Here is a 22141-nt window from a genome sequence, read left to right as displayed (position 1 = left end):
ATCCGCTTTCTCCATGCCAGGCATAATCTTATAAACTTCTATCATGTCACTTTTTACTCTTTTCTCCAAGCCAGTGTTTCCCAAACTTGGCTCTCCAGCTGTTTTTTGGACTACAACTCCCATCGCCCCCAGTGGTCAGGAACGATGGGAACTGTAGTCCGAAAACAGCTAGAGAGCCAAGTTTGGGAAAACACTGTTCTAAACTGTGAGGGTTTGATTAGCTGCTTGTGCGTGAAAACGTGCTCCCTCAGAGTTTGTGCGACCCCACAAACCTCCGTGTGTGACGGAGCTCCTCAGACATGTCTGCTCTAGTCACTAGTAGAGTCCGACAGTGGCTGTCTGCGGAAGCGTTTCCAGCAAAGAAGTTCCTTAACGGAAACGCGTCTCCTGGACTCACGGCGTGACAGTTTCCTGCGAGGTGTGGGTCTCCCTATGGGAGACTCCGATACCTCCCCACTGTTCTTGCTGGAAGCCTCCCTGAGCCCTCCCTCCTGCTCGCATTCCCTCAGAGACCCACTCCTCCCCCTGCTGGTCCCTGCTTCAGCAGTTGAGTCTCTTTCATCCTGCCTGAGTCCCTCCACCACCTGATGCTCTGATGGCAGTTCCCTGACATCCACCTCCCCTCCAGGGCCCCCCTCACCCCCTCCCAATTCCTCCCCCCTGGGAGGTGAAGGGCTAAAACCCCGAAACGAATCTTCCTCATCTTCTGACGTCTCGAACAATTCTCTCCATCGATCGTCGTCCTGGCCAGCTGAATCCTCTTCCTCTTCAGAATCTGGGAACCCCTCCAACTCCTCTTCCTCGTCGGTGGTGGCAAAGTATTCCCTTCGGAACCTCGCTACCGGCTGAGGTTTACGTGGGAACCTCTGATGAAAAGTCTCTATTAAAACCTCGTCATTGACATCCTCTGCCCTAACCCAGGTGTTTTCCGACTCCGGTTCCCCTTCCCACATTACCAAATACTCTACTTGATCTCCCTTCCACCTGGAATCGAGGATCTCCGCTACATGGTAGCTGTGTTCCTTCTCCTCCATTGCTGGTCCCCTAGTGACCCTCCCCTCACAGATCCCTGAGTTTCCCCTGGGCGTATGCATCCTGCACCGTACCCTCTACCAATTCCCTTTGCCCCACCAAAGTCGCCCCACACACCCAGCGGTCCTCTGGAATGATATGGGTTTCTTCGGGTGCTCCCTCCCCCTCCAAATATTCAGGTTTGCGTGAGAGAGCGTCCGCCCTAACATTCTCTGGGCCTGGCACATAACAAATCTCAAAGTTAAATTTGGAGAACTCTTGGGCCCATCTCAACTGCCTTTGGTTGAGCACTCGCGCCGTTCTCCAGTACTCTAGATTTTTATGGTCCGTGCACACTTGCACTTTATGTTGTGCACCAACTAGCAGATGCCTCCATCTCCGGAACGCCTCATGAATAGCAAGCAGTTCTCGGTCGTACACCGTGTAGTTCCTCTCGGATTTGTTCAGCTTCCGCGAGAAGAAGGCACACGGACGCCACTCTGACTCCTCCTTCCCCGGCTGCAGAAGAAGCACCGCCCCTATGGCTCTGTCAGATGCGTCTGTTTCAACCCTTAGCTTCTTTCGTAAATCCACATGCAGAAGTTGTTCTTCAGAGGCGAAGGCCCCTTTCAGTTCCTCAAACGCTCGCTCCGCCTCCGCCGTCCATACAAACTTCTTTTTACTGCTGAGACAGTCAGTGATGGGCGCCGTCAGATGGGCGAAGTTGCGGATGAACTTACGATAAAAGTTTCCAAACCCTAGGAACCTCTGCACATCCTTCTTGGTTTTGGGTGTTTTCCATTCCAGCACTGCCTGTACCTTGCCGGGATCCATGGCCAATCCCTTGTCTGACAGGCGGTACCCCAGGAATTCCACCTCCTTGGTATGGAACCGACACTTCTCCAGTTTGACCCACAGCCTGTTGGCTTGCAGTCTGCTCAACACTTCTCTGACGTCTCTCACATGTTGCTCCTCATTCTCAGAATACACCAACACATCATCTAGAAAGGCAACGCAATTCTTGTAGAGCAAAGGGCCCAGCACGTGGTTCATAAAAGATTGAAAACACGCGGAGCCTGCTTGTAATCCAAATGGCATAACGAGGTATTCAAACGCCCCCAAAGGGGTAAACATGGTGGTTTTCCATTCATCCCCTTTCCTTATGCGTATCAGGTTGTACGCCCCCCTTAGATCCAGCTTTGTGAAAATCTTTCCCTTCCTCACCCTGGTCAAAATATCATCAATTCTGGGCATAGGGAACGCCACCGGTTCAGTCACTGCATTCAGCCGCCTAAAATCACATACAAGTCTCGGCTTGTCCGCATTTTTTTTGTCCACAAAGAACACTGGGCTCCCCCCTGCTGCTTTGGACTCTCTGATGAAGCCTCTCTTCAGGTTCTTGTCAATGAACCCTCGCAACTCCTGCATTTCCCTGTCTGACATGGCATACAACTTGCCCACGGGAAGCTGTGCTCCTGGGAGTAAATTGATCTGACAATCAAAGGGTCTATGAGGTGGTAGTTGGTCAGCTTCCTTCTCGCTGAACACGTCGCTGAGATCTGCATACTGTGGTGGTACCTTCACCTTCCCCATTACTTCAGTCCCTGCTAGGGTGGCTTGGGCCCCTGCTGAACCCTTCTCCCCTTTGCAGTGTTCTAGGCAATGTGCTGAACCAAAGGACACCACTCTTTGATGCCAGCCAACCAGCGGATCATGTAGAGCTAGCCAGCTCATTCCCAAAATAATGGGAGCGCCTCCCAGGGTGGCCACATTAAACGCTATCAGTTCTGTGTGCCTTGCCACCCTCATTGTCATTGGGACAGTCTGCAAGCGGACTCCTCCTCCCAACAACTCCCTGCCATCAATCGTGGTCACCTGCAGGGGGTTGCTTAAAGGGATGGTCTGTATCTGGTGTTCAGCAGCAAACTCCTTGCTCATAAAATTGCAGGAGCTGCCTGAGTCCAATAGCGCCTTTATTTTTAGGGGGTGCCCATTCTGCAGCTCTAGCGACACTTCAATCACTAGAGCAGGTCGAGGAGCTTCTGGCACGGGCACTTTCACTGCTCTTTGGCCTGGCTGCAGTGCCCCAATTGTGGCAACCAGGCGTTGGCTTTTACCTGCTCCGCTCCCCCTTCTTCTCCCCCCTCAACAGCTCCCACCATCCCTTGCCATTCCTTCCTCTGGGGGCAGACTCTGGCAAAGTGGCCTGGCTGTTGGCAGAGATAGCATTTCCGGGGGCCCTTTCCCTCCTTCTTAGCTCCCTCGCTGGTTTTTGAAAATGCGCGCGCGCGCGCTGTTCCGATTTCCATCGGCTCTGCCGGCGGGAAAGCTGGCTCAGGAATGTCTGGAATGCGGAACTCCTTCCAACGTTCCCCTCTCCCTTCCCGCCTCTCCAAGGCTCTTGCCTCCTGCCGCGCTCCTATGGTCAGCGCAGATTTGGTCAGCTGATCCATAGACTCCGCCCTGGGGCTCCGTGCCAGCTCGTCTTTCACCCCCGAAGAAAGACCTTCTTCAAATAGCATTTGAACGGGTGCCGCCGATAAATCCCAACTCAGTCTGTGAATCAGCATGGTAAACTCAGTCCAATATTCACGGACAGATCGACTTCCCTGCTTACAAGCCATTAGCTGTCTGCGCACCACCCCTTCCTCAATATCGCTGGAAAACATGATATCCATTGCACGAAAGAACTTCATTGTGTCCTTTAGTATGTCATTGTGCGTTGCCATTAGGGGTCGAACCCAGTCTCTAGCCCCTTTCTCAAGATGCCCAATTACAAAAGCAACTCGCGATTCCTCATCAGGGAACTCATCGAACTGCACATTAAGGGCATATTGCATCTCTGTCCTAAAAGCATGGTAGTCCTTGGGGTCCCCCCCAAATTTCTGCACCAATCCTGGTACCTTTCTGGGGAATTGCGTGGCTCTCCCCTTCTTGTCTGCATCCTGAGCCCTTCTCTCCTCCAACCTCGCCGTCTGCAGGGCCAGTTGAACCTCCAACGCTCGGTATCTATCTTCCAAGCTTGGACCAGCTCCAGCCCCTGCTCCTCCGGTTCCGGTTGGTTCGCTCATGATGCCTTCTCTTGCACAGGCAGCGTACAAAGACTGTCGGACTGCTGTGAGGGTTTGATTAGCTGCTTGTGCGTGAAAACGTGCTCCCTCAGAGTTTGTGCGACCCCACAAACCTCCGTGTGTGACGGAGCTCCTCAGACATGTCTGCTCTAGTCACTAGTAGAGTCCGACAGTGGCTGTCTGCAGAAGCGTTTCCAGCAAAGAAGTTCCTTAACGGAAACGCGTCTCCTGGACTCACGGCGTGACAGTTTCCTGCGAGGTGTGGGTCTCCCTATGGGAGACTCCGATACCTCCCCACTGTTCTCGCTGGAAGCCTCCCTGAGCCCTCCCTCCTGCTCGCATTCCCTCAGAGACCCACTCCTCCCCCTGCTGGTCCCTGCTTCAGCAGTTGAGTCTCTTTCATCCTGCCTGAGTCCCTCCACCACCTGATGCTCTGATGGCAGTTCCCTGACATAAACCAAATGCTGCAGCCTTTTCTCATAGGGGAGTCGATCCATCCCTTTGATAATTTTGGTGGTCCTTTTCTGAGCCTTCTCCAAGTCAACTCAATATATATATATATATCTTCTAACTATAAGAAAACCCAAACTTCACACATTGGCGTTTGTGTTATCGGTGTCACCCAAATCCTCCAAGTTCAGGAACACTCTGCAGAAAGTTTACAGATTTGTATCCATTCCCCATGGTGATGCAAATAAAAATATCCTGCTGGTTCTGGGTCTCGGTGATTTTCACACCTACATAAAAAATAAGGGCTACTGAAACCAAAGATGGCCATCAAGCTGGATTGGATTGCGGGAGTTCATGGTGAGGAGAGCAGGAGGGTGGGAATCCTAAGAAGCTGTGTTATGTTTGCTGGGGAAAGAACGTGGTTGAGCTGGCTTGAGAGGAGGCATTGCAAGATGTCCAGGCGTGTCGCACATTTCTCAAGGTCTGAGTCTGAAGATACAAAGATGCCCACAAACTTGGCTCTAAAGGAGGGGAACCTCAGACCTGTGGCCCAAATACTGCCCTCCAACTCCTCTATTTGAACTGCAGGGCATTTCCCCAGGCTTCATTCCCTCTCAAAGGCAACATCATCCTTTGGTGCTTTTTCATGGTTGGAATGTGCCCTGAATCTGTGACGATGCCTCATGGTTACCTGCAAGGAAGATGGAGAGACTGGGGGTAGGGGTGGGTGTCTTACTCCACATAGGTAAGAGTCACATCCATTGCCCATAGGCGCCAACTCCTAGGGACTGAGGTCCCTTTGCCCACCCCACCCCCAAAAAATTGAGGAGGCTGCTACCCCCCAAGTTGATGGGCACTGCCATTCAAATGGTGTGTGTGTGCATCTCATCTTGTGATCAATTATGCAGCACTTACCTGCCCCTCCCCAACGTTTTATTCAAGTTGGCACCCTGATCTGGCCTCACCCAGCAGCTATATGTAGCATCTGGAAGGGCACCCACAAAAGAACAAAGAGTAGAGTTGTATGGGACTCTGAACATCATGGTCCACTGGCAATATCATGAGCACACTGCTTCTGAACCTAAAGGCTGAATATCTATTCATCCTTACTAGGATGTCCTGTCTAAGATCCCCTCCAAACCCTGGAGCCGTCAGTGATGAAGCTCCTGGGATACACCATTGACACAATGCCAGAATAATCTATGGAGATGTCAATAACCTTTTGGTGGAATTCTGAAGAGCAGTTGCTGGGAATCGCAAGTGGGGAGAGTGCTGTTGTGCTCAAGTCCTGCTTGTGGGCTTCCCATCATGGGCAACTGGTTGGCCACTGTGAGAGCAGGGTGGTGTGCCTGACCCAGAAGAGCTCTTCTCATGTAGAACAGGAGACATGATAGAGGTGTATAGAATTATATATGGTGTTGAGCAGGTGGACAGAGGATAGTTTTTCTCCCTCATAACACTAGAACTCAGGGCCATGCAATGAAGCTGAATGTTCAAAGATTCAGGATGAAAGAAAATACTTCTTTATGCAGCACATATTCGATCCCACGGGATCTAGTGATGACCACTAACCTGGAGAATTAACCTCTTCTCCAGGAATTTCTGTCAATGGTAAAGGTAAAGGTAAAGGGATCCCTGACCATTAGGTCCAGTCGTGGCCGACTCTGGGGTTGCGGCGCTCATCTCGGTTTATTGGCCGAGGGAACCGGAGTACAGCTTCCAGGTCATGTGGCCAGCATGACTAAGCCGCTTCTGGTGAACCAGAGCAGCGCACGGAAACGCCGTTTACCTTCCCGCCAGAGCAGTACCTCTTTATCTACTCACACTTTGATGTGCTTTCAAACTGCTAGGTTGGCAGGAGCAGGGACAGAGCAACGGGAGCTCACCCCATCGCAGGGATTCGAACCGCCGACCTTCTGATCGGCAAGTCCTAGGCTCTGTGGTTTAACCCACAGTGCCACCTGTGCCCCATGTCAATGGTATCTAGCCACAATGGCTATGTCCTGCCTCCACTGTCAGAGGCAGTATGTCTCTGAATACGACTTACTGGAAATTTCAGGTATGGAGAGGTTTGTTGGCATGTGGGTTTTTTTGTACAATCCTTGTGAATGGTCTGTGTTTTATGTGCTTTTCTTATATCCGCAGATTTACAGAATGGTGCCAGTCCACAGAATGTCTGTACCACCCGTGGGTGTGTAACAGCAGGTAAAAATGACATTCTTTCCTGAATCATTCTTTTTTTGCCTGCTGAGGTCCACTACAGGGAATGTGCAGGCATAGCAGACCAATGAAGTCAGCAGGACTGAACCCTCCACTCATCAGCTATGGGTAGTGCTCCACTATTGTGTTCTCTGCAAGGAACATACTGAAAAAGCAGGTGTCTCCCAACTCCGCCCACCAACCAACTTTGACAGTACCTCCCACTTTTGAGCCACTAGCTGTCAACATGATGTCAAATGATTGTTGGCCCTGCTTGAAGTCCCTAAGACAGTTGGATGGTACCTTGTACGCCTCCTTCCGGCAACTCCTTCAGCCAAGCTGGTGCCACAAGTATTGCTTTGCTTTCCTTTGGACCACATTGACAAGACCAAAAGGGGTGGGGTCTTGTCATCTGGGCAGCCCAAGACCTCCTTACACACTGCCAAGGTTTGTGCCCTGGGGAGGTTACATTGGTGTTGCTATTGCAGCCGTCTGACTTCACCCCCAGAGGTGCACTTTATTGTATCTCAAAACAGACAGATGCCAACAAGGCTGACTCCACCCACTTGTCAAAGTTGTGCCCTGGTGGTGGGAGAGATAATGATCTGTCCCCTTGGGCCAAAAATGTTCCACATAACCCTGGGTTAGGGGGAGCCCAGAAAAGGCAAATGATCAGGTAACTTAATCAGAATATTTTTCTGAATAAATTTTGGCTCTGTCCTCATTTTGATGTTTATTAGATACAATAGGAGTGGTGGACTTTTTCAGTCTGAGGGCCACATGACCTTCTGGGCAACCTTCAGGGGGCCACATGCTAATGGTGGGTAGGGCTAGAGGCAAAACTGGGAAGAACCACTAATGTAAAGCAACTAATGTTATGTTTATACAGTAGGCTGGGTTCTAGACACACCCCTCTATATCCCATGTTCTAAAACACACTGGTTGCCATTTTGTTTCCAGTCCCAGTTCAAGGGGCTTGCATTAGCATGGGGGGAGCCACTTAATTACAAGCATTATTTAATTATTTTTGCAAACAGTTACCAAGTGTGTAGTGTTGTCTGCCAGAACAATTCCAGCTCTAGGTGAATTCTTTCTTCTTTCTTTCTTTCTTTCTTTCTTTCTTTCTTTCTTTCTTTCTTTCCAATTAATTTTTATTGCTTTTCATTTTTTTAACGAATTAACATCAAATTAATTCCAATTTAATACAAATTTAAAAGTTGACTTCCCATCCCGCTCCCTTGATGTTTCACTTCCCACCCTTAATTTCATTTCAAAATATTTTAGCTTTTCAATCTTAATTCCCCCCCCCTATTTTCTTCTTTACTTCCCATCAGCTGCTCTTCTTCGATCCCTGCCAGACTTCTACTTAGCTATAACATATTCACAAATATCAAGAAGAATTGCTCCTCACTTTATCAGCCCACATGCATCCTTAATTTTAAAATCAACAAATCACAAACGCAAAAAATTCAAGCTCTAGGGCAGTGATGGCCAAACTTGGCCCTCCAGCTGTTTTGGGACTACAGTTCCCATCATCCCTGACCACTGGTCCTGTTAGTAAGGGATGATGGGAGTTGTAGTCACAAAACAGCTGGAGGGCCAAATTTGGCCATCACTGCTCTAGGAGGATGTGCTGCCTCTAAGTACAAACTGGCAAACAACAGCTGGGAATGGGCTCAATTATTGGGCACCACAAGAGTACTTGAAAGCATTCTGCTTCCCCAGTAATGGACACTTTTATGTTTTCATGACATGCAGCTGCCAGAATAATTCAGAACATGGACCCCACGGCAGAACCTTGCCAGAATTTTTACCAGTATGCCTGTGGAGGCTGGCTCAGTCGCCATGTCATCCCAGAGACCAGTTCCAGATACAACATCTTTGACACACTGAGGGATGAACTGGAGATTATTCTCAAAGGTGAGGATCTCTTTTCTGGACTTTCCCATTACCTGTCTACTTCCCTACTCAGTGCTAGATCTGTGCACCAGCTAAGTATGCTGCAGTCATGGACTCAGATTATGACGTTCATATATATATATATATGTGTGTGTGTGTGTGTGTGTGTGTAAGTTTTTTTAACATATCATTTTCAACACTTATTAAACATACTTTTATATCTTATACAATTTATTTGACTGCCATCAATCACATCTGAAAATTTTCCCATCTTTTTCACTTAGTTTACATTTCTTACTTCCACTATTACACTTAAATAGCATAACTAATATCTCTCTTCTTTCTCTTCTTTGTAATATTTCATATATTCCTCCTTACAAAACTTCTTGTAGTCCTAGTAGCGTAATTTGTTGATTACAGTTGCTCTTCAAATAGTTCGTATATTTATTCCAATCTTCTGTGAATCTCTGGTCCTGCAGGTTTCGAATCCTTCCTGTCATCTTGTCCAGTTCTGCGTAGTCCACAGATTATGACGTTCTAAATACCTCCCCCCAAAAGAAAATACCAGTTAGATTGTTAGCCACCTCCATCCAAGGTCTGGATATGCCAATGGGAAGTCTCTGTTCATTGGCATTATGCATGGTTAATTCAACAATACTGTCAAGGAGGTGGTGTCCTTGTTGCATGTTGCACAAAGATGCAAAACCTTGGAAAGCGTCGCAATAGAAAATGCTCCGGCAGATGGCAGTAGAGAACTTGAGTGCCTTGTTCACTATTAAGTTGTATTTCAACCAACAGGTGGCTGTAAACAGCTTCCAATATAGCTTGTTTTGGTCTCTGCAACTTCAGCCCATAGAAAGTGCAAGCAAGAACCCAGCAACTGGTGATTTCAGCCAGGAAGAATAGGCCCAGTTCTCAGTGATTTCAGCCAACAGGTTAGCAAATCCCTGTTTCCAGCATTAAGAGCATAAGAATAACTTGCTGGATCAGACCAAAGGTCCTTCTAATCCAGTGGTTCCCAACCTTTTTTTGGCCGTGTCCCACCTAAGCATCTCTAAAATCCTGACCCCGCCCCGTGACATATAATTATTATTATTCAAAAAGTAAACTCCTATTCACATGGTGGAAGTCTAAAAAGCCATTCACTGTTAATAACTCATTCTCAAACTGCCCCCCTTAAAAATCAAATTGCCCCCTTGTGGGGCATGCACCCCATGCTGGGAATCACAGTTCTAATCCAACATTCTCTTCTCACAGTGGCCCAACCAGCAATTGCTATTCAGAGACAGTGAAGGCAGAAACCACCAGTACTTTATCAGCTACTGCAGCCATGACCTCACCTGCACCCAAACAGAGAGAACAGAGAAGCCATGTTAACTTTCTGGGAAACTGCTAGCATTGCAGGTCATTAAGCTATCATGACACTTTTCTTCTTCCAGGTGTGCTAGAGACACCAGAGCAGGAAGACCGGGAAGCCTTCCAGAAGGCGAAAATGCTTTATAGATCCTGTATGAATGAAAGTGAGTCTCCTCCTCCTCTTTATTCACCCATTTGCCCAAGCTGTTTTCCCTAGCAGCCACTTTTAGTGAATGGAGTAGGGTGGCGCTGTGATCTAAACCACAGAGCCTAGGGCTTGCCGATCAGAAGGTCGGCAGTTCGAATCCCCATGACGGGGTGAGCTCCTGTTGCTCAGTCCCTGCTCCTGCCAACCTAGCAGTTCGAAAGCATGTCAGAGTGCAAGTAAATAAATAGGTATCACTCCGGCGGGAAGGTAAACGACATTTCCGTGCACTACTCTGGTTTGCCAGAAGCGGCTTAGTCATGCTGGCCACATGACCCGGAAGCTGTACGCCGGCTCCCTTGGCCAGTAAAGCGAGATGAGCGCCACAACTCCAGAGTCGGCCACGACTGGACCTAACAGTCAGGGGTTCCTTTGCCTTTACCTATATATGGTTTACAATGTAGCTAAAGAAATAATGCATTGCATATTTTATTGGTTAGGGGAAGGGAAGCTCAGTGACAGAGCATCTGCTTTGCATGCAGAAGGACCCAGGTTTGGACCCAATAGTCGGACAGTGTATGGTAGCTTCCTATAGTCATTTCTTCTTTCAGATACCTGTTTTAGATGCACTTATTTCTATTGTCTCCAATGTTTGTTGGTGACATGCTACATGTTGCAAGTGTTGGGATGCAGCTTGCGCTGGAGGCTGATGTGCCTGCATGGAAAAGAGGAGAGAGAGGAACCTCCAGGCATATTAAGCATATTCAGTCAGGTTTGGGAAGGAGCTGTCTGAGGTCCTGGACAGCCACTGCAAACCTAAGGAGATAATACTGAGCTCTGAGTCAGTATGACGTAGCTTCCTTTATCTTCACGGATCTGCCATAGCTCTGTGGCTGGAGCTCTGCATATAGACGCTCCCAGGGTCAAACCACAGCATTTCCAGCTGCAGCTGCGAATCTCCCTTGTCCGAAACCCTGTAGTGCCTCTGCCAGTCAGTGTAGGCAACACTGAGCTTGATCTTCCAATTCCTTGGTATAAGGCAGGATCCTCCACCAGTGTGCTAGGATCCCTATTCTCATTCACTTTTTTTCTTTCCTGCTGCTTTCCTTTCCTTTCCCATTCATAGGCATCATAGAGCAACGCGACTCATTGCCTCTGCTTGAGGTCTTGCACATGGTTGGAGGCTGGCCAGTGGCTTCTGCAGACTGGAATATTACAAATGGTAACAAGGAGGCCAGGGGAACTTTGAGGTTGTTGTTGTTGTTGTTGTTGTTGTTGTTGTTGTTGTTGGCAACCAACTAGTGTATACATTTTATGAAATAAATAAATAATAGTAAATAAAGGAGGGTGCCCATCTTTGAACAGGGATGAGGCAAATCAATATATATATATATATGTAGTATAAACACTGACAACTGGGAAACACTGGCCTGTGAGCGCTCCAGTAGGAGAACAGCCTTTATCAAAGGTGTCATAGGCTTTGAAGACACTAGAACTCAGGACTCAAGGGAGAAACATGCTAAGAGGAAGGCACACTTGGCAAACCCTCACCATGATCAGCTCCCACCTGGAAACCTATGTCCCCACTGTGGAAGGACGTGTGGGTCCAGAATTGGCCTCCACAGTCACTTACAGACTCATTGTTAAAACCGTGTTTATGGAAGACAATCTTACTTGGCTACTAGTGATCACCAAAGAAGAAGAAGCTATAACACTTCGAATCCCAAACTCTGGCACTTGGGTGAGGACTGAGGGTGATGCCCTATGGGGTGAAGCCCTGCCCTTCCAACTCTTATCATTCTATGTGGGTTATATGGGTGGCCAGTTGGACAGCAGATTCAACCTGCCGGGGCAGCGTGCCCCATTTCTCCACTTGAGACAAAATGGAGAAGTGCTGCCCCACACTGCTGTGCCACCCACTGCAACACCACCACCACCTGCACCACTGACACGTCACCCACCTCCATTGGCACCACACCACCTCTGCTGCTGGAAGGGAAGCAGCACCACCAGCACTTTTCAGTGAGATCTTCCATGTTCCCTGAGATCTCGTGAGATTTCCACAAGATCTCACTGGGCATTGACACCAATGCCCGCTGGCTTTCAGTGGCACAGCGGTGGACCCTAATTCCCAATGTATCTGTTGACTGGTGTAGGTCTATGGAGCTGATGCAGCTGAGGCTACCATCCAACATTTGGGTCTAGGGCACTGAAGCTTCCATGCCAGGTTAGTAGGGCCGGCCCACCCATGAGACAGAGTGAAGCAGCCACTTCAGGTGGCACAAGCCCCCAAGGCAGCACCCCACCCACCCTGCTGCCTCCAACCCTGGCATTGGCTTGGATTAACACCTGAGAAGGATTCAGGGGCCCTAATCAACATATCCATCTTCCTCATTTGGTGGAAGAACTCAAAGTATTATACAAATGTACACTGCAAATATATGTTACTCATTTATTTCCTGCCTAATCCTGTGACCTTGGAAAGGCTGTAGGAATTTACATTGGTGGCAACTTGTACATTTGATTTCAATTGGGTTTAGTCATAAGTTATGGCTTAGAGATAATTGTGATACATAAGTAGTTGAAATAAGAACATTATTATTATTATTATTAAACTTTTTTAAAATCTCATTTTCTTTTCTTTAATCCTTTTGCCACAGAGCCAAACTGGAAAATAGAAGACAAGCTTGCCTTATTAAATTTCCAATATAACGCACGGGTCCTCATTGACATGTTTGTGTGGCATGACGACCGGGATTCTAGCAGAAATATAATTTATGTAAGAAAGCATCAAATCAGGGAATTGTGGTACTATAGGTTGGTGGGCTGCTCTTCTTTGCCCATTACATGCATTTGTACATTTCACTCCCCCATACCCAATATTTTATGGATATTATCTTCTACTATTCCTCTTCCATCTTTTTAAGATTTCATCGTCGTCGTCACCACTTTTAATTTGTATACCGTCTTTCTATCTTACAATACCCAAGGCAGTTTACAAGCTGAAGAAACAATGAATGTAGGTGTAGCATGTAGGTATAACAATCTAATGCAATACAAAATTGTGATAATAAAACGTTACTTTAAAATAAGCAACCTACATCAAATAAACTTACATTCAACAATCATTAGAATAGTACAGGATAATATTAAATATCAGCATATAAAAATTAAACAGAAATCTACTCATAACAACTAACTATAACAATTTCTAAACTATTTCAGTTTCATTGAAACACACATATATATAGCATGTGGCACAGTCCTTCTAGGCAGATGGAAATTGCATGTAGTCCTTGAAATAAACAGCATCTCCAAATAAAGAACTAGAACAGTAAGAAGGAAGCTGGTATGCTCTGCTTTGTGTGCTGTTTCCCCAAACAGAAAGGACTGAGTTGTAACCCATGCTCCTTATACTGCCAAGTATACCCATTGAAATTAATGGACCTGGCTAACTTAGATATAACCCACTGTACTGCAAGCTGTTTCTGCTCAGTATTGAAGGACAAGTCAACCATCAGCTCTAGCAAAAGACAGGTGATCTTTTTGTGAAAGTAGAAGACAGATCATGGTGCCTTCCTGATGTTGTTGAACTATAGCTCCCATCATCTCAGACAATTGACCATGCTGTCTGGGGCTGATGGGAATTGTAGTCCAACAATATCTGGAGGGTGCCTATCCCTGCTATATGTGGTGTGCCACTTGAGATCCTAAGGATGCTGTGGATTGAACCTTCACTTGGTTCCCTAAAGCTATTGTATGCCGAGTCACACGATTGGTCCATTAGCTCAGTATTGTATCTTCCAATTGGTAACAGCTCCTCTGCATCTTAATAAGAAATGTCCCGGTGCTGGACATTCTTTGAATTAGAAATTTCAGGAATTGAATCTGGGGCCTTCCATATGCAAATCATTTGGTCGTCTTCTAAGCAATGGGTTTTTGATACTGATATCTTCTGTTGAATCCTTTCCTACACAATAAGAGAGATTCTTTTCCTCCAGATTGACCAGCCTGGGTTGGGAATGCCCTCAAGAGATTACTACTTTAGTGATGGCAACTACCAAAGAGTAAGTATTTTAACAGCTTCCAAACTTCACTTTCACCTTTTGAACATCACAATATTGGAAGATTCCAGGGATCCCACACATCCTGTCAACAATCTACTAAAATAGCTGCTATTCTGTTGTCTGCTCCATTCATGGTTTATGTGCTGGTCTGAGAGAGCTCTCCTAAAACATTGATGGGGATTATGACAATCTCTACACACCCCAGAACTTTTACTACTCTTGGCAAATGCTTTCAGCTCTTATTTCAATCTGAGACAGAGAAGAGTTTGAGTGCTCATAGGAGGTCATCTCTTCTTCTTAGTTACAAGACCCTAAAGTTCATTTTTTGGCCTGAGCCTACTAAGCTTTTCTTGCATGTCTGCTAATTAAAATATCAACAGCCAAGCTCAACCCTAAGGTGGTCCTTCAGAGAAACCAGTCCCAGATAATTTAGAACTCGTTTTTTTGGGGGGGCTATGTTCTTTCAGATGTTGTTGGCCATCAACTCCCATCAGCTGCAGCCAGCACTGTAGATGATCAGGCACGGTAGGAGTTGTAGTCCAACATCAACTGAAGGACCACAGGCTCCCCATCTCTGGTTTAGAGATTTATACTTCAGATGTAGGACTATCCAATGAATTGGAAGCCACTGAACTATCCAGTAGTAGTCTCTACCTTCAGTGTTTCTGACTGTTAACAACTTTGCCTGATGAATTTATTGCCTCTGGACTGTGCTTAAATGCAAATTTCTAACATCTTCTCTTTGTCCTCCTCTGTTTAGGTGAGGGAAGCTTACTTCCAGTACATGGTCCTCATTGCCAAGATGATTAGAGAAGATATGAATATGTCCAAAGATGACAACTTTGTCCAGGAAGAAATGAGAAAGGTTATGGAATTTGAAACAGATGTAGCAAACGTGAGTACAGAATTTTTTTGGAAAGCTGAAGAGTAAATCCAAAGGGGAATGAGGACAGCAGTATATATAGTGTTATAGCCAATGTCAGTACACTCAAATGTAGACCCATTGAGTTGTATCAAATGTAGCACTAATTTAAACTCACATAGTGGTGTACTTGTTCCAGTGGTGAAATGCTTTGTGCCAGTGGAACATTGTGGTGCATGAGAATGCATAAGCACATTGCTGGTGACTTTGTTGTGCAATAGCCAGAGCAATGAGTTTTTGTCAGCATAACTGTTCCATTGGAATCATCCACTACACAATGTGATAACTCACAAAGAGCCCTTGAGCCAATGGACAGAGAACTTTCTGGGTGTCCCATCCAAGGAGTAACTTCCGAATTGTCCTTGAAATTTCTGTTTTGGCACAGCATGAGGGCAACTCTGATCTTTGCTTTCTAGGCTACAGTGCCCACAGAGGAAAGGCATGATGTGACTTTGCTATACAACAAAATGACTGTTGCTGAACTCCAGGAAAAGTTTGAACTAAATGTAAGTGTTTGAAGACCTGCTTTTTAATTTGCTATTGGAATGACAATCTCAGATTCCAAAACATAACATGTTGTTTAGTAATAGCAGTTGGGTTGGGTGAGTCTGACAATGTTGGTTTCTGTCTGTTTTGGGGTTTCACGCTCTTAAGTTCAGTTCTCCACATTTCTACACCAGTTTGCAATTTTTGTGTGCCTGGAGATCTGCTCTGCAAAATTCAGAGATGTGCAAATTTCAAAGGATGATTGTTCTTCCGTTTGCAATTTGTTTAGGAAAGTACTAATTAGGTCTGTTCATCTTTACATGTGAAATGAATTGAAACCTCCCCCACCCCTAGTTAGCAGTAGAGGAGGCCATGACTATGTTCTGAAGGAAGCCTCAGAACCTAGTCCTGCTCTGTCCAATCAAGGCACAAGCAAAATGAAGCATACCAGTAGTAGCTGGTGGGGCAAATGGGACTGTGTTGCTCTCCCGGCTTTCTAATGCCACATATCATTACCACTTCCTGAGAAGAGGAGGAGGAGGAGGGGCAAGGCAGTGGAGATCATGCTGTGGGTGCAATGGTGGAGCTAATCTGATCCTCCCAACACTGCGGCTGCACCTTGCTGAGCTCCCTGCTGCCTTGCTCCCCTCCCCCTGGTAAGCAACAGTGATGTGCAGCATTAGGAAGTCAGGAGAGCAACACAGCCCCACTTGCCCCACCAACTACTACTGGTAAGCTTCATTTGGCCTGTGTCTCGATTGGACCCAGAGGGCAGGACTAGCATCGATGGGTGGACATTACAGGGAAGCAAATTTCAGCTATACATTCAGTGACTTCAGAATGGTTAGAGCTGATCAGTGATGGAACAGACTGCCTCAGGAAATGGCATGGAGATGCTCAGGCAGGGGCACCTGTCCACCTGTCAGGGATGCTTCAATTGCACCCTACATTACAGGTTGTGCATGGAGCGTGGAGGGCTCAAGGAAGATGTGAGCTGTGCTCCAAAAGCATCTTGGCAAGGTTGAAGAGCACTGGACCAGGGTTCCTTAGAGCACTACATTCTATGGACTCTCTCCCTATGAATCCTTTTCTGCATGATGATAAATACCTTTGAATGGGACATGTTGAGGAATGCATTATCTAGGGATGCTTAAGGAATCCAGTCTTTGTGATTTGATATAAACCGAACTGGATCTCCTGAACTAGTGTGTCCACCAGCTTTTGCACTTCCTGATCAATTCCCCCACCCCTTCTTTTAATACTGTGCATATACAGTGGTACCTCGGGTTACATACGCTTCAGGTTACAGATGCTTCAGGTTACAGACTTTGCTAACCCAGAAATAATACCTCGAGTTAAGAACTTTGCTTCCAGATGAGAACAGAAATTGTGCAGCAGCAGCGCAGCAGCAGCTGGAGGCCCCATTAGCTAAAGTGGTCTTCAGGTTAAGAACAGTTTCAGGTTAAGAAAGGACCTCTGGAACGAATTAAGTACTTAACCCGAGGTACCACTGTATCGGGAATTAAATTCATTGAGCAAATCCCTTTGCTATGTCAATTTCAAGGAAAAACAATTTCAACAGGACCACGGAGGGATGAAAATGGAATTTCCCAATATCTTTTTAAAGTACTTGTTTTCATTTCCCCCTTCCCCCACTCTCTCTCTCTCATCTAGGGGTTCAATTGGACACTCTTCATCCAAAATGTAATGTCTTCGGTTAACGTTGAGATCAGCCCCAATGAGGAGGTGGTCGTGCACGGAATGCCATATCTCCGGGAGCTAAAAGCTGTCATCGCCAGTTATTCAGCCAGGTAGGGATGCCAGATTTCTTGGACTGAGGTGGGGGAGGGGAGGTGGAAGAAGGGAGCAAATATAAAAACATAAAGAGAGAGAAAATGAAACAGTGAAAGAGAAGCAGAAAGTAAAACAGAGAAACAAACAGGGAGAAGAGGGGTTGGGAAGAAATACAGTTCAGTCCACATTTAGAGATGAATTTACTTAATCTGCATTTCCCAAGCAACACACAGATCAAAACACAGACATCTTTCAAAAATTCACACTTTTCTGAATTTTTCATTCCAGTTTTCCAGCCAGGTAATATGAACAAAAATGCATATGCTAGAGTAGAGTGTGCCTATAAATGCACGTATTTGTGAAACTAACGTACAAAAGTGCATTATTTTAGAGAAATCGTCTTGCAAAAAAACCCAACATGGTTATTATTGGTGAAACAAACAAGGAAAAATGCATTGTATTTATTAAGTTACATGGCTTTGCAAAAAAAATGTGTATATTAGGCTGAAAAAAGAGAAACTGAGCGAAATTAAAACTGACAGAGCATGACTGAGTAAAAGAGAAACACAGAAAGAGGGAGAGAAACTGAATAGAAAGAGACACTGTGTGTGTGTGTGTGTGAGAGAGAGAGAGAGAGAGAGAGAGAGAGAGAGAGAGAGAGAGAGACCCATCTGCACTATACATTTAAAGCAGTATCATGGTGCTTCACAGTCATGGCTTCCCCCAAAGAATTCTGGGAGATAGTTCAAGTGTGATGAGAGTTGTTGGGAGACCCGTATTCTTTGAGGGAAGGCATGACTGCTTAAATTGGCATCATAGTGCTTCCACTGTTTGGGTTGAAAGTGATCTCAGTGTCACTCTTTAAATGATGACATTGGACTTATTATGGCTGCAGCGCTATGTGCACAGCTCCATTAAACGTTGTTGTTGTTGTTTAGTCGTTTAGTCGTGTCCGACTCTTCGTGACCCCATGGACCAGAGCAGGCCAGGCACTCCTGTCTTCCACTGCCTCCCACAGTTTAGTCAAACTCATGCTGGTAGCTTCAAGAACACTGTCCAACCATCTCGTCCTCTGTCATCCTCTTCTCCTTGTGCCCTCAATCTTTCCCAACATCAGGGTCTTTTCCAGGAAGTCTTCTCTTCTCATGAGGTGGCCAAAGTATTGGAGCCTCAGCTTCAGGATCTGTCCTTCCAGTGAGCACTCAGGGCTGAGTACTCATTAAACATAGCATTAATCATAGCAGGACTTAATGGCTGAGTAAATTGGCTGAGGACTGCACTGCAAGTTATAGCAGAGCTTATGCATTCCATATGCTTCAGAGTGTCTTTTACTGAATGATGCAGTAATGGGGGCAGTGGGGAGGAAGAAGACAATTTAACCCCTTCCTTCCTAGATGTTTATCAGTTCAAAATTGCCCAGAGGGGTTTTAAATTTCAAGAGGGTTTTAGTAATTAAATTATGTAGTGAGCAATCTGTTTAACAATTCCTCATTTCTACTCTTCCTGTTGTTTCCCCCCCCCCCCATGAATGCATACACCCCCAGCACAATCCAGAACTATCTGGTGTGGCGCCTGGTACTCGACAGAGTCAGCGGTTTGAGCCGGCGTTTCAAGGAGGCCAGGGCAAACTACCGAAAGGTAACACACTCCCACTTTTTACTCACAGGTTCTACTGATATCATTTTGGGCGGAGCCATTTACTAGTGTTATAGGTACTTTTTACTTTCTTTGGGAGGGGGGAATTTCTAGACGTATGTTGCAATTGTATTATCAAGATGTCCGCCGACCTCTGAGGCAAGGCGAGGCAGCTGCTCTCATCGTTTTATTGTTTTATTGCCCTATTTTATTGTTTTATTGTTTACTTCCTTGTTATTTCACTGGTAAGACTCTGATGGGATTTCTGCTGAGATACTAAAAAATATATACAGATTGGTGAGCATCACCACTTGCTAACTATAAGTAAACTCTAAGCATTTAGAGCACTATCTATTGGACTGGATTAAAATGAACAGAATTATTGGCCCTGAACAGATCACATTTACAAAACAGAAATCACATGCCAGGGATTGAAGTGTATCTTGATTGCTTACATATTTCCTTTTGTGGCTTGTATTTATTTCACTTGTGTACATTTATTTATTTATTTATTTATTTATTTATTTATGAATGAGAGAAATGCCCAGAGCATAGCGCTTCACAGTACTCAGCAGTCAGCTGATAGTTCGGTATTCCGCAGCCCCAATCCAAGCACTCCGCAAGCTCCAAGGATATGCTGATGAAGGCTGCATCTTTGCCAGGATGGTTTGCTTTCAAACTATGCAGGCTAAAAAAAATTGGGTCATCTGACATCATTGCAATGGCAGGTGGTTGATGGGTAGATGACCTGTCTAACTTGGTCCGTAGCAGGTGGAAGTAATAAACATTATGGCTTCCCAGCCAGATCTAATTCTCCCCATCACCACCACCCTGCAGGAGGGCATTAAGATACAGTGGTGCCCCGCAAGACGAATGCCTCGCAAGACGGAAAACCCGCTAGACGAAAGGGTTTTCTGTTTTGGAGGTGCTTCGCAAAACGAATTTCCTATGGGCTTGCTTCGCAAGACGAAAATGTCTTGCGAGTTCCTGCGGGGGTTTTTTCCTCCCCCCCTTTTTCCCAAGCCGCTAAGCCGCTTATCAGCTGATCCACTAAGCCGCTTAACAGCTGATCCGCTAAGCCGCTAAACCGCTTATCAGCTGATCCGCCAAGCCCGCTAAGCCGCTAATGGGCTTGCTTTGCAAGACGAAAAAACCGCAAGACGAAGAGACTCGTGGAACGGATTCTTTTCGTCTTGCGAGGCACCACTGTAATCTATACCAGGGATTGTCAACCTGGTTCCTACCGCCCACTAGTGGGCGTTTCAGGATTCTAGGTGGGCGGTAGGGGGTTCTATGGCACAAGGTGAATCCTCCTTCCCTCAAGCACTGGTGGGCGGTAAGGAAATTTTACCATCAGGAAAGATGCATTAGTGCAGACATAGGCAAACTCCGGCCCTTCAGATGTTTGGGACTACAATTCCCATCATCCGTAGCTAACAGGACCAGTGGTCAGGGATGATGGGAATTGTAGTCCCAAACATCTGGAGGGCCGGAGTTTGCCTATGCCTGCATTAGTGGGTGGTGGGTATAAAAAGGTAGACTACCCCTGGTCTAGACTGTGGACAACCTTAGAACAAGGAGCTCATGCTGGGCAGATAAGGGGTTCCGAAGCCAGCTGAAGGGATGTTGGGAGCAGGCGTGATGTGGTCTGGATGACAAGAGAAGTGTTGGGACTTCTTTTCTCCAAGGCACTTTATGGCATGATGCTAGAAGAAGCTCGGTGGCGGGAATGTGTGAGCTACGTCAACACCAACATGGAGAATGCAGTAGGAGCTCTGTATGTTAGAGAGACTTTTGCTGGCAAGAGCAAAAGTATGGTATGTTGTTGTCTCTTGATTTTCTTATTTTTCCATGTTCCTACCCCCCTCACCGTCCCAGCCACTGTGAGTCATGCCTCCACCTACATTCACAGTCCTATCCATAAAGCTGGTTCCAGTGTAATGTTAACTCTAGTTTAGCATTTCAATAATGAGAGAAGACGAGTCTTGGACCCTCACATAGGCCTCAAGCTTGGAAGGTTTCACTGCAGTTTCTCACGGCATCCAAACCCCAAAACCGAAAGCTTGATCCTGACTTGTTTGGTGAAGGAAGCCCACTTCAAACCACAGTTTATAAAGTTGTTGTTTTCCCCAAGAAACTATTGCTAGCTTTAACCTCAGTTTAGAGTTTGGGGGCAATGCTAAACTGTGGTTAATGTGAAACAGGAAGTGAAAATGACTGACCTCGTCATAGCCATATGAAAGTGTGAATTTCAGTGATGTCCAAACAAGCCCATGGTTCTGTCTTTTGATCCTGTAGCAATATAGGATGGGAACTGACACAGATACATTTCTGCTAGCAAAGAAACAACCTTAATGTGCCCAGCTTAGCCCACACCAACGGCACTGACTTGGGCCCCACATTGTAGGTGCCCGCCGTGCCCCAACCACACCATAATGTCATAACACACATGCCGTGACATCATGACGCACAGTGTAGTGTCATGATGTCATAGGGCAGCAGTTCTCAACCAGTGGGTCCCTAGATCTTGTTGGACTACAACTCCCATCATCCCTAGCTAGCAAGGCCAGAGCTCAGGGATGATGGGAGTTGTAGTCCAACAACATTGGGGACCCACAGGTTGAGAACCTCTGTCATAGGGTGCAGTGCAAGCCCCAGTGGCACAGCAGCAGTGGCACCCTTCCCATCCAAATGTTACACTTTCTCTCTCCCCCAACTCTGTGTTCTCTTCCACCTCCCCAAATCCATGCTCTCTCTTCCCTCCTGCCAGATATCTGCACTCTTTGCACACCTGCCCCCACATTTTGTAGATGCACAGCCCCTATATGGGTAATTTTGTGGGAGCTCAGGCACCCAGAGTCCTGGGGAGATGGGGCCTATGGCCCAGACCTGATTGAGCTTCACTTGGAGCTCTACATTCTGTTATTGGAAACGGCATGAGAATTATACCTCCCCCCATCTATTTTTGCCTCAGGTCCGAGACCTCATTGAGAAAATTCGTGAAGTGTTTATCGAGACACTGGATGAATTGCAGTGGATGGATGAAGCATCGAAAGGGAAAGCTCGGGAGAAGGTCAGAAGAAATGTGTGTCTAAGAATAGTTTTC

At 46.4% G+C, this 22141-nt stretch overlaps 1 protein-coding gene across 4 annotated transcripts in view; it reads left to right on the top strand.

Moving 5' to 3' along the window:
- MMEL1 (membrane metalloendopeptidase like 1) overlaps nucleotides 1-22141 on the top strand; it is a 44743-nt gene that overhangs the window by 10737 nt on the left and 11865 nt on the right. For all 4 annotated transcript variants that reach the window (XM_083512990.1, XM_083512991.1, XM_083512989.1 and 1 more), the window contains exons 3-14: nucleotides 6678-6737; nucleotides 8490-8651; nucleotides 10070-10150; nucleotides 11258-11353; nucleotides 12792-12910; nucleotides 14133-14198; nucleotides 14959-15093; nucleotides 15537-15626; nucleotides 17281-17417; nucleotides 18945-19038; nucleotides 20724-20852; nucleotides 22010-22108. In XM_083512990.1, the coding sequence (XP_083369116.1) occupies nucleotides 6678-6737; nucleotides 8490-8651; nucleotides 10070-10150; nucleotides 11258-11353; nucleotides 12792-12910; nucleotides 14133-14198; nucleotides 14959-15093; nucleotides 15537-15626; nucleotides 17281-17417; nucleotides 18945-19038; nucleotides 20724-20852; nucleotides 22010-22108 (1268 nt within the window). The remainder of the gene's footprint in view (nucleotides 1-6677; nucleotides 6738-8489; nucleotides 8652-10069; nucleotides 10151-11257; nucleotides 11354-12791; nucleotides 12911-14132; nucleotides 14199-14958; nucleotides 15094-15536; nucleotides 15627-17280; nucleotides 17418-18944; nucleotides 19039-20723; nucleotides 20853-22009; nucleotides 22109-22141) is intronic.

Source organism: Podarcis liolepis, assembly GCF_965112155.1.
Source record: "Podarcis liolepis genome assembly, chromosome: 7".
NCBI lineage: Eukaryota > Metazoa > Chordata > Lepidosauria > Squamata > Lacertidae > Podarcis > Podarcis liolepis.
The sequence above is the reverse complement of the archived record's forward strand: the minus strand, read 5'-3'. Positions and strand labels throughout refer to the sequence as shown.